At 46.5% G+C, this 18,702-nt stretch overlaps 1 protein-coding gene across 1 annotated transcript in view; it reads left to right on the top strand.

The window, feature by feature from the left end:
• The window catches only part of dlgap2a (discs, large homolog-associated protein 2a), a gene marked incomplete at its 3' end in the record, with an annotated part of 170,023 nt that overhangs the window by 97,057 nt on the left and 54,264 nt on the right, over positions 1–18,702 (top strand). The window contains exon 3 of the mRNA XM_080549511.1: positions 11,208–12,370. Within this exon, the coding sequence (XP_080405637.1) occupies positions 11,208–12,370 (1,163 nt within the window). The remainder of the gene's footprint in view (positions 1–11,207; positions 12,371–18,702) is intronic.

Raw genomic sequence — 18,702 nt, 5'->3', positions numbered from 1 at the left:
GAAAGTAAGCAAGTTGAAACGTTAGCAAATATAAATTACTGAGTGTTCTCACAGAGAAAGTTGATTCAAATTAGTCGTTATTATTGTGACTAGAAAGTGTCTGACTATAGTTCCATAGTGTAAATAGTGTCAAAGAACTAGCAAGCTAGCTAGCTCAGAGATGATGAGGTGGTCTGCTTGCACACTTGCCAGATAAAGAGCTAACTGGAGGCACTTTATTATTTTACTTAAAGTAGATATACAATCTTTCTTATTCTGCTAGAATTGGGCTTTATGGTAATACCATAATGGTATATTTACAGTACATGGACAGTTGATTGAAGCATTGGAACAAACCCTCACTCATTGGAAATGAGCTGTGTTTTTTGTAGTTGGACATACGATTTTCTTACAGGTGAGAGTAAGTAAAGACAGTATCTGACTGCATTGCCCACAGCAACCCAATATTCAATTAGAATGATGTTATGATCTGATATGAATTCAATGTATACCTCTTATTAAATTATAAATACTCTGGTTGTTATATTTTTCTTTTGGTTGACAGCAAAAGAGGGAGAGAGGAGGATAGAGAGGGAGAGAATGAGAGAGAGCAGGATGGTGTCGGCACACCAGAGAGAGAGAGAGCGCAAGAACCAGGTGAGAAAGTGGACATGTAGTCAAGACCACATAAGTAGCCTTGAGAACCGATGGTTCTCGAGCCTAACGGCCCTTAGGGGGCAGGAGCCTATCTCCTGTTTCTGTAGCGTGAGGCAGCTTGATGTACAAGTACAGTCCATGCCACCCCCCACCCCCCCCCAAGGCAGCAAACACTGGTGTAGATGCATACTGTATGCATAAGTGAGTGTGGTGGTGCTTATGGGGTGTCGCTACGGGACAGGTGTCGCTCTGACTGGGAGGGCAAAATCACAGTATACCCACTAGAAAAAACTAGACTACACCACTGGGCTTGAGTGAGTGAGTGAGTGAGTGAGTGAGTGAGTGAGTGAGTGGGTGAGTGAGAGAGAGAGAGAGAGAGAGAGAGAGCGAGCGAGCGAGTGAGTGAGTGAGTGAGAGAGTGAGCATAGAGGAAGCCTTGTGCTCCAATGGGAAGGTCCCCCTGGAAAGAGGCTGAGTGCCTGGGTCTGGGTGTGCCTGATTTATCCCCCTCCTTAAGTCTGCTGGTTAAGTCTTTTTCAAAGACCCTTTAAATCACAGTGTTGAGAAACCCTGCAATTTCACTATCCAAAACTTGAATCAGTTGTATTCAATTTGTATGATGTTGTGTCTGATCTCAACACGTCACTTTGTTGATGTGAGGTGATGCTTTGTGGCTCAACAATGTTATTGATGCAGTTTCATGAAGTCTCGTGGTTAGGTGGGTTTGGGCGCTCTAGCAGTGGTAAATAGTATTTTGTGGGATGTGTTTAGAGTGTTCTCAGGCCAGGGTCAATAGCAGTTCTTTCATTTCACTGCCTCTAAAACAGCCAGTAAAACACTCGGCTGTCCACTTAAACTAATTACATTTTACTGTGAGATGTGCCCGTGTCCATCTCCTCCCTCCCTGGAGCGAGTAGCAACCTTTTTATCTGTGGGTGCTTTGTGCGTCTGTCTGTACGTACGTACGTACACGTGTGCGTGTGTGTGTGTGTGTGTGTGTGTGTGTGTGTGTTTGTAATCAATGCTTAATTAGCCAGTGTGGAGCATAGCATATTATTAGCAGAACAATGAGACTCAATTCAGATTTTCAAGGGAATGGAAAGTTACGTTTTTAGTTTTTTCCCTGTGTTATGTCCTTTTCTCCAACATTACAGTCAGTGTTACTATACATACATAGACACATGAACGTGACGGCAGCTGGTGAAACCGGGAACAAGTCGGCAACCGACCATGTGTTCTGACTTATATTCTGAAAAATGTTAATACATTTCAACATTATTGAAATTCATGACACACTCGCTAGTCAAGACAAAATATTGCAATGCAATGGATTTGGTGAGTAATCCCCTCAACTACCTAGTTAAGGGATTACTCACCGAATCCATTGCATTGCATTATGGCTTGACAAGCGAGTGTGCCATTGATTTTCAACAACATTGACATGTATTTCCATTTTTCAAAATAAAAGTCTGAACATTTTGATTGGTTGCCGACTTGTTCCCGCTTTCACAATGTTCCTATACTACCTGCGAGGTATATCAACAAAAGAGCTGAGCTATGGAGGAGATAAACATCATTAAACATGCTGATTGACTTTGTGTCTCTCATGTTTGGGGCTACTGGGAAAAGGGAGACATGGATCTGAAGCTGCCTGTCGGTATCAGCCCCACCTCCATCATTACCGTCACCCTCCTCTGTGCCTCGGAGCCAGGGACCAACCTCTGTTCCAGGATTTTCAGTTGTGTTTTTTCAGGGGGAGGTGGTAGAGGTGAACATGGTGAGAGAGGTACAGGGCAATGCAGGCAGCGCCGTTGTGATGGAACCGTTGTTGACAGTTTGGACTGATGTGGAGATCTCGGTGTTGACTTTGAAAAGACATTGCACATAGCTGGCCTATGTTTACCTTGATCAAATATTTGGCGATGGATAGGGGATCGATATTCTAGATGTATGATATCACATAGCAATTATCTTCTGCTCGTATCCAAACAGTATCCAGTTCTGCTACTATCCAGTACTGTTACACCTAGAAACAGATGCTGTGTTTAAGTCAGGGTTTGTTATTATACTGTCTTATGTGTAGCCTTTTCTTTATTATCCCAGCTTAACTTGCTTCAATCCTTCCTGTATCCATTTTTTCTGAGTGAACAGACCAGTCGGATGACGCAGGGTGCAATAGGATAAGATAGGCCTGCATGTTGCTATGGAGACCGTGAGTGGTTTTGAGGCATCCGACTAGCTGGGGAATGCAGTCGTGAGCGGTTACATAACACACGTCTTACTCATACAGTACTGGGGTTTCCTGCCTCTTCATTCAGCATGATGTATGATTTATTCATAGAGGGGAGGATTTATGTTATCCTTCATGTGATGTGGATGCAATCCTATGTAATCTCCTTGGCAGACTTTTGAGGGCTGCATTTTTCAGTTTTTCTGCCGCCAATTTACATCCTTTTGTGAATGAAAAATGCTGAGAGGAAAAAGAAAATAATTATACAGTTATTATAATTGTGATGACGAAGCTAATAGCAAGTATGTTCCTCTATTTGTTGCATATTGTATCACACACAGAGCATTCACATACTGTCACTAGATATTTGAAAAGCATTCAAATGTAGAGTACAGTATGCTAAAAGTATTCAACTGACTACACATTTATTCAGATGTTTTGGTTTTCAGTTCTAAACTATACAATAATTGAGACGCCTCTGAAACAAAATGGCGGCCCTATTGTCACTGCTAAAGGAGCGGTAGAAGAGGAGTGCTGATTCTAGTCATTTCGAAGATTGTGCCATCTTCCGTTCTGCTCCCTTTTTGACTGACAGCGGGGAGCGTACCTAAGCATGGTGAGCTGAGCGCAGCACAGATAACGTGCTTCATCATTACAGTGCTAATTCACCTCCTCACGATAAGTGTTCAAGCATTCGGCTGCCTCTGCTTATCAAGCTCACGTAATCTCTCCTGGTAAGAAAGTATAGGCGCCCTTGGCTCTTGACGGTGTGTTCTGCAAATGGAGTGAGATTGTTAGAAAAAGAAAATAGGGTCCTTTTACTTAGGGATTTAAAGCCCTAATCCTTTTTTGAGGGATAAGCCTTAAGGGGGAAAATGTTTGATACTGTAGGTTTGTGTGTGTCGGGCCAATGGGAGATAAGGTTATTGTGAGGAACATCCATATCCCCTTTGTCTATAACAGTTAACTAGAAAGGGTGGTTTTATCATCTTGGCTTGTTGAATTACCTCCTAGTGACACACGCACACACACACACACACACTCACACACACACACACACACACACACACGCCTTCTCTCCCGCAAGCCCTCACTCTACCACAGTCCCACTTATCACTGCTGTTGATGGTGCAGCTCCTTCAGCCTGACAACACGACACAACCACTGCAGTACCTCTGGTCTAATCCAGCACAGCTCCAGCTCTCCTCCACAGGCTCTCTAACCCCCCTCCACCCCCCCAGCCCCCCCTGCTGAGAGATGGTGGGGTGCAGCTCTGATTGCTCCGGCCCCCGCTGCTCAAGCTCCAGTAAGGCTGTGGATATCTGTCTCCTCTCAGATCCAGACAGCGCTGCCAGGTCTGTGTACCAACACTGAGCAGCGCAACAGGAGGGGTCTGGAGGCGATGTGGCACAGCCAACACATCCAACCAACACACCCCAAACACTACCAACGCTCCTCTGTCCTCTGGTGCTTCTGAACAACGGATATATATACTGTATGCCTGTAGGAGGGTGAGGAGATCGCATTGCATTTCGGAAAAACACTTGACTCAAGACCTCTCTGGAGTCCACGCTACATATTGAGTCTGAGAATACCGGAATAGCATTGTGAATCACTGCAGTCCCATTTTCTTTTTTATAGAGACATATCACATTCGAAATAGTCTAGTCATACTCATCCAGATGAATACTGTAGATAGTTTTTGATAAGAAGATGAACAATGAGGAGAATTTTATGTATGATCCGTCTTCAAAACTATCTGTAAATGATGACTGATCATTATGTTATGCCTTCTGACCTCAGGCGGTGTTAAATACTGAACCCTTTATGTCAGAGAAACATGGTCATGTCCTCAGCACCGGTTCATATCTTATCATCCCACTGATCCTCCAGTGAAATCCCATTACGATTTTAAAACCCCTCTTCACAGAGAGGGTCAGCAGCTTCAAGCTCCTCAGTGTCCACCTCACTAATGACTCCAAATGGACCCATCGCAACGCCACAGCGCCTGCATTTCCTCAGGCGGCTCAAGAAAATTGGTATGCCATCCTCAGGTCCTCACTCGCTTCTACAGACGCACCATGGAGTGCATTCTGTCCTGCTGCGTCACTGCTGGTACGGTAACTGCACCGCCCTCGGCCGAAAGGCTCTGCAGAGGGTGGTGGAGACGGCTCAGTGGATTACTGGGGGCAAGCTCCCAGACAATCAGGACAATTACATCAGGCAGTGTCTAAGGAAGGCCTGAAAGATCACCAAGGACCTCAACCATCTCAGCCACCTCAACCACCTGAACCACCTGAACCACCTCAGCCACCTCAGCCACCTCAGCCACGGTCTGTTCTCTCTGCTACCATCCATATGCTACCGGTACATCTGGTCCCAGCCTGCCAGGTTTCTCCAGGCTGTAATACGTCTTTGGAACAGCTAACCTTAACTGCCCACCTGCGCTGCCTGCTGCTCACCTGTACCGAAGACGGTTTGCGCTGTCTCTCTGCACATCAACCACACACACACCATTTATAAGACTTATTGTACTGCCCACGTAGCTTTATCGCATTTGTATTACTGTATTATTGTTATTATTAGTACTAATATTACTGTATTTTATACTAGTTTTTTTATTTTTGCACTGTCGAGAGAAAGCTTGCAAGTAAGCATTTCCTTGCACTGTTTACACGCTGCTGTATCCTGTGTATATGATGAATCAACTTTGATTTGATTCAGCGAAAGACCAGACCCGTCCCCTGTGTGATGAGTGCAGCGCTGACTCAGCACGCACAGTAGAATACATCTCCAGTATACATCTCCAGTATACATCTCCATGGTGGTGGTGATGGTAGTGGTGGTCGTGGTGGAGGTAGTGGTGGTGGTGCTGGTGGTGGTGGTGGTGGTGGTGCTGGTGGTGGTGCTGGTGTTGGTGGTGGTGTTGGTCATGGATGACAAGAGGTGTTAGTGACAGAGACTGTCTGTCCAAACCTCGATCTATCTCAGAGAGAGTGGTCTGAGCTGAGCTGCTGTGTTGTGTTCAGATGAGAGAGCATATAGCCACATCTCCACAGGCCTGACCTGCCACTGTGCAGTTGCTCACCATCTAAACTAACAGCCCTGACCATCGCTGATCCTCCCCTGGGGGTTAAGGACACCATTTCCCCCCTTTGATTTTTTGATGAAAGGACAGAATTCCGGGGAGACTGCATTTAACCTTTGGGAGATGGATAATCAAACTGTTCCATCGATTTGTTTTGCTTGGAAATGATGCACCTTTTCTCAATAGGTTTGGATGGACTGCTGCTTGGCTTTTAACCTAGCCATTTCTCCTTTTATTGTCAAGAGGTTTTTAGTGAGTCCCTTTGGAAGCCATTCTTGTGTGTGTTGGAGGGGATAATAGTCTGTTGTCGCTTGCATTGTGGGTGTATGGGGGGTTCATGTATGCTATATATTATGTAGGTACCTTTATACCTGTATATATATCTTCATCAAGCTATTTAGCCATGCGTGTCCTGTGCTGATATAGAATTGGAGTACGGGTGGAGTAGAGGTTTATGGTAGCTGAAAGGGCCAAAGCTAATATATTTAATGTTGTGTCTCTATTGTCACTGTCTGAAGTGATCTCTCACATAGGGCTTTCACACCGGCAAAGAACCGCTCTGGTTCACGTTCGCGTTCAGGAATCTCCAAACCTTGTTGCTGTCTGGCGAACCAGCCCGCGTTCATACCAGTGTAACTAGAACCATCCGCGTCATCAACGATGGGTGATGAAGGGGCAGGATAAACAAAAATGTCACAACTAGATGGCAGCTACTTCACTGGAAATGAGGATAATATCTTCCACTACAGTATCTGAAATAAACACTATTTTCTATGAAACAAAACAAACGACACTTTCTACACGCGTTCTCTTACTAACCAGCTGCTCCATTGCTGGAATAGAAATGGCTTACGAAATTTGCGTTCGCGTGTGTGCGCACTGCGCGCGTGTGTGTGTTTGCTGAGCATGTGAGGAAGATAGAGAGAATGATGAAACTTTTGATCATTGTTTTGATCACTAATGATTAGATTTAGATTAGATTACATTTTGTCGCCCCGCGGTGGCGTAGCGGTCTAAGCACTAGCCACTAGTGCAAGCTGCCCACCGGGAACTGGGATCGAATCCCGGTCTCGCCAGACCCGGATATGGCCGAGGCACACAGGGAGCGGCATATTGAGCGGCCGCTCCAGAGGGCGGTATAGGACTATTTCCGGACAAGGATCCGTCGCGCAACAGCGCCCCCGGGGTGCCGGAATAACGGTGCTGGGCTCGAGGAGCCAGTCAGCTAGTCTGCCTGGCGATCTCCTCTGGGGCTGCCGGCCACGGGGTCGTGCGGCGGATCCTACGCAATAGGCAGGGGATAATTGGATGCTAGGTTGGGTTCAATTGGATACCAAATTGGGTGAAAAAGGGATAAAATCTGAAAAACAAATAAAAAATGTTTTTGTCTCCTTCCTCCTTGCTGGTCTTTGCAGCCTAGAATATGACACACCCACTGACGACTTGACTGTTCTACGTTTTGGTTCCCGCTTGAGAACCACTATTTTTAGTCTCCAAACCAATTGAGTTTCGGTCTCAAAGCTCCAGCCGGTTCCAGACTTGGTTCGTGAACGCGAACCGGAACGGTTCTTTGCCGGTGTGAAAGCCCTAACTGTGGTCTCTGTGGCTCAGTTGCTAGAGTGCCACGCTAGAAATGCTAAGGTTGTAGGTTTGATAACTGTTGGGACCATACATACAACAAATGTATGCACTCACTGGTCTGTCAGCCACTTTGGATAAAACCCTCTGCTATATTATGATATAGACAATCCGGATGGGTTTATTGTCGTTTCAGACTGAGGAACAAAGCTACTGCTAACGCTGAAGGTCGTGCGTCTTTGCTCTTAAATGTGCTCCTGGCTTCATATTATCTTTTAACTTTGTTTTCCAGCCCTGTTCCAGGCTGAACCAGTGGAGGTGCGCGAGCCTGTCGAAGCTGCTCTAAGCAGATATAATGCTATTTAAATGCTAATAGGATAAGAGAGGCAAACGACCTTTATTCATACTCTGTGCACAGCGCACAGGGCTGCCATATAGGGGCCTGGAGTAGAGGAGCCCCCTTCCTTTGATTCTCACTACCCTCCTGCATGTCAGATATCCAGCATATTACTCAGATGGGTCTTGGAGCATTGACAATATTGGACCATTTGGCACCAGGCCATGTGTTAAGCTAGACGTTATGGGTACCGTGTGATGGTTTGGGAAATGCTGACCACACAATACTGCTGATGATGCTTCTCTTCACATCTTTAGACCTGGTTTTTAGCGGTCAACTAAAAGCTGTTGAGATGTGAAAGTGTTTTATTTTTTTTGTATTTTATCTCCATAGAAACAGCCCTACTCCTTATCGAAACCTCTGTGAATTATGATTCAAAGGCACACAACTATAGATGAAGTTTACATAGTAGTTGTTGCTACCGGTGCAAAAACAAACATGTCTTCTCTGTTATTAAAGATGTCCCAGATAGGCTGCATACTCGTCTACCTGTTCAAGGAGCACTTGCTGGAAGGCTGCTTGCTCGCAGATAGAAAGTGCTGTCTCCGACTCGCATAAATATTCAACACGCGTTGGAGGGCTCAATTTCGAAAATATTCTAACCCGTTTTTCTGTGAAACCAGGAATTCTCTACTGGCTGAGGGAGAGGTGAGGCAGAGAGAGAGAGAGAGAGAGAGATGGGATGAGTCTGTCACTGTCGGTAGTATAATCCAAGGAAATGCTATAACTCTGCCACCAGATGATGTTTTCAGCCCGTCTCTCAGAGATACTTCAAGGAATATTCAATCGTCAGGAAAGGCCATGGGAGTGGGACAGTGACACAACTTGACACAGCAGTGTATCATCACTTCAGACTCTACTGTAGCTCTGCTGCTGCTGCAGCCAGGGGAGCCCGGCTGGCTTCTTCAGTACAGTAGCAACGTCTCCTATCATTTCTGACGGCTTTTTACATTTCTCCTCGTTGTTTTCTTTGACAGCATTCACCCTGGGAATACTCTCCTGTCTGTTTTTCCTCAGTGGTCCTTAAACTAGATCAATTTTACATCAGGCAGCTACGTAGACGGCCTCACCCAAGGCTGCTGAACAAGCCCCTCATGATGTATGGTTCACATTTAGACTGATTGAAAGATCCCAGCCATGTTTTGCTCCAGGGGTCAATAGCAGAGAGCCTGCATGAGAAATAGGCCTTAAACTCAAAAATACGATGAGAATATGGAGCTAGCTATAAACTCTTGCCACTTTTAGAGGGAGATCACCAGGCTTACGGCCGGGTCAGCTCACTCATATAATACACATCAACTCATACACATCCTGGTAATTAAAAATGTGTACCCCGTCTCCGATGTTTGTTTACTTCTCCTTCTGTGTCGATGGTCTCTCGTAAAATCTCTCCTTGACTTTATGGGGTTACAGTTTGAGTGGAAGAGCAGAAGTTTATGAGGCGTGTAGTTGGCAGAGCGATTCGAGGAGAATGTTATTTTAGTTTCTCCTGTCTTTTTTTTTTTTTTTTTTTTTACAGAAATAGCCCAGACTGTACCAGGCAAGGTGCAGATACAGTAGACGAAATGAAATATGACCAGTGTTTCGTTCATGACCCAGCACAGCGTTTTGTTTATGGTGGGGAACCTTTTGTTCTATTGTCGTTTTTTTCTTGATTGTTGTATTTTCTGTGTGTTAAATTATTATGTTATGAAGTTATTGTGCACAATTATCTTTTTTTATAAATTTGTTTTTTCAGATTTTATCCCTTTTTTTCACCCAATTTGGTAGCCAATTGAACCCAACCTAGCATCCAATTATCCCCTGCCTATTGCGAGGGATCCGCCGCACGACCCCGTGGCCGGCAGTCCCAGAGGAGGCCGCCAGGCAGACTAGCTGACTGGCTCCTCGAGCCCAGCACCGTTATTCCGGCACCCCGGGGGCGCTGTTGCGCGACGGATCCTTGTCCGGAACTACTCCTATACCCCCCCTCGGGAGCGGCCGCCCAATATGCCGCTCCCCGTATGTGCCTCGGCCATATCCGGGTCTGGCGAGCCGGGATACGAACCCCGGCCCCGGTGGGCAGCATGCACTGGTGGCCAGTGCTTAGCCCGCTACACCACCGCGGGGCGTGCACAATTATCTTAACTGGGTATTTATTTATACATCACAATAAATTGTTGCAGGGTTTGCTGACTCATTGTGCGGAGGTGTTTACGTACAGTATTTCAGCAGGAATGCTTTATCAGCAATGTGAGCACACGCTGCATTTTATCAGAAAAACTGTCATTATATAAAGATAAATAAACTCAGATACTGACTCTCTTCAGACCAGATGAGGCTGGTGGAGGTAGAAATCGGAGGACGGGCTCATTGTAATTCATGGAATGAAATGAGGAATCCATTGTCCTCCAATGTCTACCTCCACCAGCCTCCATTGCTCTTAACCCCAGACTCAACACTGGATCCAAACGTCCACTACCACTGTCACAGTAGGGAGGGGGGTTGAGTGTATTTCATCATGACATTTGGAAGGTACAGTAGTTCAAGCGATCTATGAAAATTACCACTCTTTGGAACTCACCCTCTCTTCCCTACTTTATTCAAGGGGAGGGCATTGCAATCATGGTTTAAAATAACGGTGGTGTGCCTCCTAGATAAAGTAAAACTATCCTCTGATTAAGTTAAACGGCGGAGAGGAGAGCTTGGACGTCCGCCCTTGATAACAGATCACAGGGAGGGAACGCGGTGTTAATCCGGCGGTATAGCCAAATTGTGTGTGTGTGTGTGTGTGTGTACGTGTGTATGTTTACACCTTATGTACGCCTCCCAAGGACGCGGGTCCATCGATGCACCTCAAAAGCTCTCTCCTCAGGGCTTTGACGGATGACGATGCCGCTCCAGAATGATAGGCTATTATTTCACTTTGCATCGGATAAATGGCAATGCAAGCTGCTACCTGTACCGTTTCTCTAGGGCTGGCACCAACCATCAGACGGGGGCGCGAGGGTGGGGGATATGGGGGGGGGAGCCGGGGGGAGGGGGGGGGGAGCCTGTGTCTCTGCCATTTTATGATCTTACTTTCTTGTGTCATCCTACATTTTTCGGTTTGTGTTTTGGATGGTTGCTGTGTTGCCTGGTTCAGAATGGTGCTGCCATGGTTACAAGGGTTTTCTATTGATATAGCTGCTGAATGTTACTTGTTTTATTACAGTGACATCTGATGGAACTCTGTTTGTCTCTGTCTCTCTCTCTCTCTCGCCTTCCCCCCCCCCCCCCTCCCACTCTCTCTTCCACAGACCAGCAGTACTCATGGTCGCCCTCGCAGCATTTCGATGAAGACAGCTACTCCCCTCCACCCAGGAACATGAAGGGTCTCTCCGGCGGCCGCCCCGGCCAGCTCCAGCTCACCTCCGGACACACCTGCGGCCTGGCCGACTGCGACCACTCCCTGGACCACCTCCACCATGGCTCAGTGGGAGGAGAATCCCGCTCCCCCTCCTACCTCCTCAGTCCCACTGAGAGCTGCCCCATGGAACACCACCGCTGCTCTCCACGGAGCTCCATCCACTCAGAGTGCATGGTGATGCCCGTCTCTATGAACGCTACGGACCACTCCGTGGCCAGCAGCACCTTTCCCAGGATGCACTATGGCGGCGGAGGCGGGCGAGAAGGCAGAGGAGAAGGAGGAGGAGGGGGGGGCGGCTCGCGGGACGACTGTGGCTCCTCCTCCCACGGCGGTGGCGGTGGGAAGATGAACCGCATCCCCGCCAACCTGCTGGACCAGTTCGAGAAGCAGCTGCCGCTGCACCGCGACGGCTTCCACACGCTGCAGTACCAGAGGACGTCCACCACCACCACCACGGAGCAGCGCAACGAGAGCCCCGGGCGCATCCGCCACCTGGTCCACTCGGTCCAGAAGCTCTTCACCAAGTCCCACTCCCTGGAGGGCTCGTCCAAGATGAACGGCACCAAGGGCGACTCGCACCGGGACGGCGCCAACCACCACCACAACCACCACCACGGCCACCACAAACACAGCAAGCGCAGCAAGAGCAAAGAGCGCAAGTCGGTGGACAGCGGCGGCAGCGGCAAGCACCGCTCGGGCGTGGGCGGCTGGTGGAGCTCTGACGACAACCTGGACAGCGACAGCACGTACCGGACGCCCAGCGTCATGTCACGCCACCCGGTGGACCACATCAGCCACTGCTACCCCGACTCGGTGCACAGCCACTACGGGGACCTGTCGCTCAAGACGTCCAAGAGCAACAACGACGTCAAGTGTTCGGCGTGCGAGAGCATGGCCATGGCGCCCGAGGGCAAGTTCATGAAGAGGAGCTCCTGGTCCACGCTGACGGTGAGCCAGGCCAAGGAGGCCTACCGCAAGTCCTCCCTCAACCTGGAGAAACCCATGACACCCATCGACCTCAAGCCCAGCCTCAGGCCCTGTCACTTCCTACAGGTCAGTCACCCACCTGGCAACTCTGCCTGCTCTGGGTCAGCACATGTGTGATGGACGTTTAGACAGACTGATAAAGAGAGGTGGATCGTTGGATGGGTGGATGGATGGATGGGCGGGTGAGTGGATGGATGGATGGGCTGGTGGATGGATGGATGGATGGATGGATGGATGAATGGATGGATGGGTGGGTGGGTGGATGGATGGATGGATGGATGAATGGATGGGTGGGTGGGTGGATGGATAGGTGGATGGATGGATGGATGGATTATGGATAAAAAGATCAATAGAGGAATGGATGGATGGATGGGCAGAAGGAAGATGAATAGATTGAAAGACTGACAGACAGATAGTTCCATAAACACAGTTCCACTCTAGACATAGTTCTGCAGTTGGGATCTGGTTGTCATTGATCTCAGTATTTATATGGCTCTCCATAAACTCAAAACGCATACCCAACATGAAACCCAGTCAGTGGGGTTGATGTGCACATCAGCTTACAAGATAATCACTTGTATTTCCCCCATTCAGCATACTGGATGTACCTGCCAGGGGCACCACAGGGGTGGGTGAAGTGAAAGAGACTGCACAGTGGGAACAATCAATTACTGTATCAATGACTGACACTGGGGATGTGCTGGCAGGGGAGAGAAAGGACTGGTGGATCAATGCTGTTTCAGCTTGTTTCAACAAGTTTCAGCTTGTTGTTGTGCTGTGTTCCTGCTAGGTGTCTGTCGGTCTGTCTTGGTGTGCAAGAGCACTTGTCTCATACATGGCTAATGACTCCATTAGGATCCATTCAAAGGGATTCAGCATTTTATTTTTTCAGTTGGGAATGTCCAGGGTTTTTAATGTTGTTGTTGCTGTTGTTGGACAGAAACCGTTCCTATTTCTCAATATTGAGTCGAATTGTGAGGGTGTGATACACAGCAAGCAATAACAGTCAAATCTAATGGTCGTTTGAAACATGATCTGGTGGTATTAAAGAGATAGGGATAGTTACTTGAAAACCACATGCAGTATTTGGTTCCTTACCTTTAATTAAAGGAGAAAAATGCTAAGTGTTAAGAGTGGTTAGTGACAGTGCCCCAGATAAACAAAACCAAAGTGTACACTGAAGTCCTTGTCCATAGACCAAATACGTGATTTTGTAGTTTGGGGGAACTATCCCTTTAAGTACAGTCTTGTGTGTTTGCTACTATGTTGAAGTCATAATTGATCACTATATGCAACAGTTTCTGGCTCCCCCAGGGACGTTACTCTATGATAAACATGAGAATACTTGTCTATGATGATAATGTTACAGTGTTTCCTCCAGGAATTGTTACAATGGTGGCGGGTGGGCGTGACCGCGCGCGCGATTTTTTTCGCGTGCACGCGCATGAAACGCGCACGCGCGCTCAAAACAACGTTTTTTTTTTTTTTTTTTTTCTAATCACAGCCAAAACTAGAGGATGGCCAAAAAAAAGAAAAAATGAATATACAGAATATAAACTTGTGACTGACAGTCACATACACACACAAAGATCATCAGCTATAATATAATACGAAGTAGGCCTACATGAGCACAAAAGCGGCTAACGTTACTGATTAACTGTTTACTGTAGTGCAGAGAGATGGTAGTCGTAGGCGGCGTATCAAATGACAAAGCTAAACGTTTAATGAAGGACATGAACGATTGTCAACAACACACTCAAGCAGTAAATAGAACAGTCTAAACAACTTGGGTACTACGGACGGAACAATAGTCTCAACCTATAGTTCCGTGCGTGAATTATGTCAACCCACCACATTACAGAAGTAAAATCACAGTCAGATGGAGCATTCGGTAAACAGCTGAGTATCAGCTGAGTTAAAGAAAACAAACTCTTACCTTTGATGAGACCCACATGAGCCCTGTTTTCCCGTACTTCTCCCGTGTGTCTCTTATTGTCCAAATGTTCCCTGAATTTTAGCTGCATGTTTTTCCAGCATGTAATTCCGTTGTCAATAAAAAAATCGTCTCCCCTTCTTTTCCCTTGACAATACTGTGTCGTTGCTAAAGTGACGGCACATAAGAATCGTTTTTTGACTTGCAAATGTCTGCTAACGTAGCACTTGAAACTGGCGCCGTTCTCTGGACTGCAGCTGCTCCCGCGTTAGCATTAGCATCCATCTTTTCTTCTCCCTTCTCACCGTCACGAGCTCAAATGACACTTGTCGGCCGATCTAACTCTTAACACTCACTTACAGGACTTCTGACACCATGTCGTGTTATTCTATTAAACATACACGTGAGTCCTTCTGTATTTCAATGTAAGTGTCTTTATTTTAACTCGCTCTGTAAGCTCTACAATACCGGTCTCTTGTTGTCTCGTCGTAACCTGCCCACCTGACCTGGGGGGTATTCCATCAACGTCGCTAAAGGAAAATCCTGGCTTATTTTTGATAACTCTCGCGAGACCTATCAGAATATGCCTGGATATTTGTAAGAACTCTCGCGAGATTTATCAGACTAAACCTGGATTTTCCCTTTAGCGATGTTGATGGAATACCCCCCGGATGTCACTACGGTGGCCTGTACACAATAACAATAATACCACAGTTCACATTTAGACCAATCAGGAGCCCTTGTGTCACGTCGTCAACTGAATGTCATTAATCTGATTTTGGATCAGCGGTTAGAGAGAGATGGGCGTGGATTTAGGTGCACTTTTAGTCAACATCCATTATAGCGCTGATCTAGGATCAGATATATTTTAATCAGCTAAAATGTATTTTTTTTTTTTTTTAAATTTTGAGATTTTTTTTTTTTTTTTTTTTGTGACTGAATCAATTCGTGGCGGAGGAAATTCCATCGTGGCGGCCCGCCACCAATAAATGCATGTAGAGGAAACACTGTGTTATTAGTGTATTGAGCAGAGAAATGCCCCGGAGTAAAACCGGTATTTGTCAATAAATATTGACCATGAACATAAACGCAGGACGAAAAGGGGGGGGAAAAAGCATATGGCAAAGTTATGCAAGCTGGGGGCCAACAAGAAACAAGATGAATATAAATCTGTCGTGGATTGTATTGATCATGTTCACAAAAAAATAATAAGAGAAGCAAGAGTCTGTGATGTGTGCGATTCAGTAATGATTCAGTATTCGCTTTGGATAAAGGCGTCTGCTAAATGCCAAACATGTAATGTAATAAATGTATATATGCATTTCTGCAGCACAAACACAGAACAGCTCAAAGTTATGATCTCTGGTAGCATTGAGTACGGTAACTGCCCAGGGCCAAAACAACTCAGACTCAAACTACTCCTTAGACTTGTTGCCTTGGGTGGAATGTGATGTAGCAACCATAACCCAATACTACTCTATTAATTATTAAATAATATCAATATTACTCTACAGTACTCCCCACAAGGATTGAAAATGATTGCAGTATCCAACCCATAGTCGACCTGACATGTTTGGGACCACAGTTATTCTATGCAGCTGTATATAGCCTAAATAAAACACTTTGTTAAGAGTGATGAAAATGATTCATTAGAGATAACAGCCACTAATCTTTTAATTATGATAAGTGCACTTCTAAGCTCTCAGTCAGACGTTGATTATCCCAGACTTGAATGCGTTGGTGGTTTGGTCATTCAGGTGGGCTCCTAACCAGTGATAAACAGATGCTTCTATAAATAGAACCTTTCTGCCGCAGGGTTATTTTTAGCCGGTCGGCCTTATCAATCCCATCCGCGGAGGGTGACGCATTCTCTCCCTGGAGGGACTGATGCCCTCTCTCAGAGTTGAGGTATATCGGTGGAGAGGTCTGTGTGTGTGTGTGTGTGTCTGTGTGTGTGTGCGCGCGTGCGTGAGTGCGTGTGTGTGTGCGCGTGTGCGTGCATGCGTGCGTGAGTGTGTGTGCGTGCGCGCGTGCGTGTGTGTGTGCGTGTGTTTGTGTAGATCCACCATCCCAGACTCAGACACACAGGGGGAAATAAAAACAAGCTATTCTGGTCTCCCTGCTCCTCATCAACAGGAGCAGTCAGGCAGGCAGATTGACTTGTTAGTCAAGAAACATTGAGCGGGGTCACATTGAAAGTTCCCTCTTCCTGTTGCTGCTGTGCTGTTTTTAGTTTTTCCATTTTAATTTTAAAAGGTTACGTTGGTGAGGTGGGGATGGGGGGTGGGGAAGGGGTGTGTGATAGAATGTGTTTGTTCCATTCCAGATGGTTTGATGTGCGAGTCACCTTGTTTGCGTCCTTGGTTGGGACAACAAGGGAGACAGAAATAGGCGAGCTCGTTGTATTGTTGTCATAGAATTATGATGCTGTGTGTAATGTATGCAGAGTGCAGAGTACAGGGTGAGAGTTCTGCCTGATTGGAGTGTCTGTGTGTGTGTGTGTGTGTGTGTGTGTGTGTGTGTGTGTCTGTGCGCACGCACGTGCATGTTTGAGTGTGTGTGTGTGTGTGTGTGTCAATGCTCGCGTGTACGTGTGTGTGTGTGTGTGTCGCTTGATCAATTTGGCGGCTGGGCATAGGGAAGGACAAAGACGGAGTAACGTTGCTGTCGCCCCCCCAAGAAATGACAAATGTTGGGACACGTATGTGGCGTTGGCCATCGCTCTCTGTCTCTGGCAGACTGATTGCTCAAATTAGTCCCAATTACCCCGCCCTGAACACCCACCTTCTCTCAGCCTCTCGTTAGTCCCTGTTGGGCCGGGCCAGCGGGCTTGATTTAGATACAGGAAGGTGACACTGACAGCACAATAAAGGGCTGGACGTGACCACCTCACCTGGCCCACATTGAGATTCTTGGAAAAACGTCTACTTAAGACTTGATCCCCCCACTCTATCTGTCTCTGTCTTTCTGCCTCTCTCTCTCTCTTCATCATCATGTCTCTCTCTCGCTCATCTATCTTTCTCTTTCTCCCTCTCTCTCTCTCTCTCTCGCCCCCCCTCTTTCTCACTGTCGGTATGACTCTCATGTCCCACCTACCGTTAGACTCAGTGACTGCGGTTACATGCACACCATAAGCCGCTTAATACCGGTGTATGCTTAATAAGCCACTTGGGCAAGTGTCATGTAAACGCGTAACGAAGACGCTTATGGCCATAAGCGGCTTCGGCAATACGCCGCTCATGACCCCTGGCTTACGCCTGTTCGAAGCCGCTTATTGTGGCATGTAAACACCTTAAGCGGCTTATGACTCTTATCGGAGTATTCCGTCACGTCTGCGCATGCTCGATTCTCCTCGCTCACTTTACGATATGTAAACTTTGACGTGAAAACATGGCTTGCAGCAAATTCGTGGCTGAAATCGCTTAGTGTCTTCTGGCCTTTACAACAAATATTCATTCAAAGAGCTGAACTCTTTAAATCATAACCATTCCACGGCGGGGAAAAAAGAAAATCATATTTGCCTACCTTATCGGAGCTACACAAGGCGGAGTTGAATACATCGATAATGTTATTGTAATCCAAAGCGTCTGTTAGTTAGTTAGTTCAAAAGCCAAACGTGTCATGTTGTTGCTAAGGTTAGCATGCAGGCTAGCATGACAGGTTGTCGATGCTGTGGTCATTTCTCCTTCATTCATACGATATCCACACAGCCAATTAGTTGTGGGAGGAAGTGTGTCTGCTCAAATCGCTCTGCTGTCACGCATGCTTCTTCAACTCTGGGTACTTGAATGAGCTGTGTAACGGATCCCGTATATGAATGGCTTGAAAACGTACTGCTGGTATTTTACTTGTTTATTTCTTTCTTTTTGCATGTTGGTACAATCATTAAACTGAAGGTCCGCATGTAATACGTTCTATAAACTAATAAAGTAAGAACTATGGCCTCATATACGGGTCCATTAACCTTTTCTTTCTTTACGTTATCCCTTTTTGTGACAAGAGCTATTGCTAAACTTGACGAGAGCTTCATCATAACGGAAGCAGATAAACAAAACACGCACATTTGGCTTAAAGCTCTTCGCAATAAAAGTTAGAATGTATACTCACTAGTGGCACTTTTCCACTACAGGGCCAGTCCGGGTCAGCCTGGGCTGGCCCGGTTTATTATCCTTTCTCCATTGCCAACCGAGCTGGCCCGAAGCGAGCCGAACCGGGCCGTTTTAGCTACCCTTCACAAGCAGGAACTATAGGGCCGAAAGGTACTTTTTTGCCAGGCTGCGTGTGACGTGTGACGCTGCACACCGTTGATTGGTCAATGGAAATCGTCATCCCATGTTCATAGATTTCATCTCTAACCGCCATTTCTAAATACCACAACAGATTTCGCTCTAGGAAAATGTCACTTACTGTTTCTGTAATAACTTATTAATAAAGATTCGAAAAAATATTATAACCATCGTATTAT

This window comes from Nansenia antarctica (genome assembly GCF_963989245.1).
Source record: "Nansenia antarctica genome assembly, chromosome: 1".
Classification (NCBI taxonomy): domain Eukaryota; kingdom Metazoa; phylum Chordata; class Actinopteri; order Argentiniformes; family Microstomatidae; genus Nansenia; species Nansenia antarctica.
This window is presented reverse-complemented; position numbering and strand designations above follow the sequence as displayed.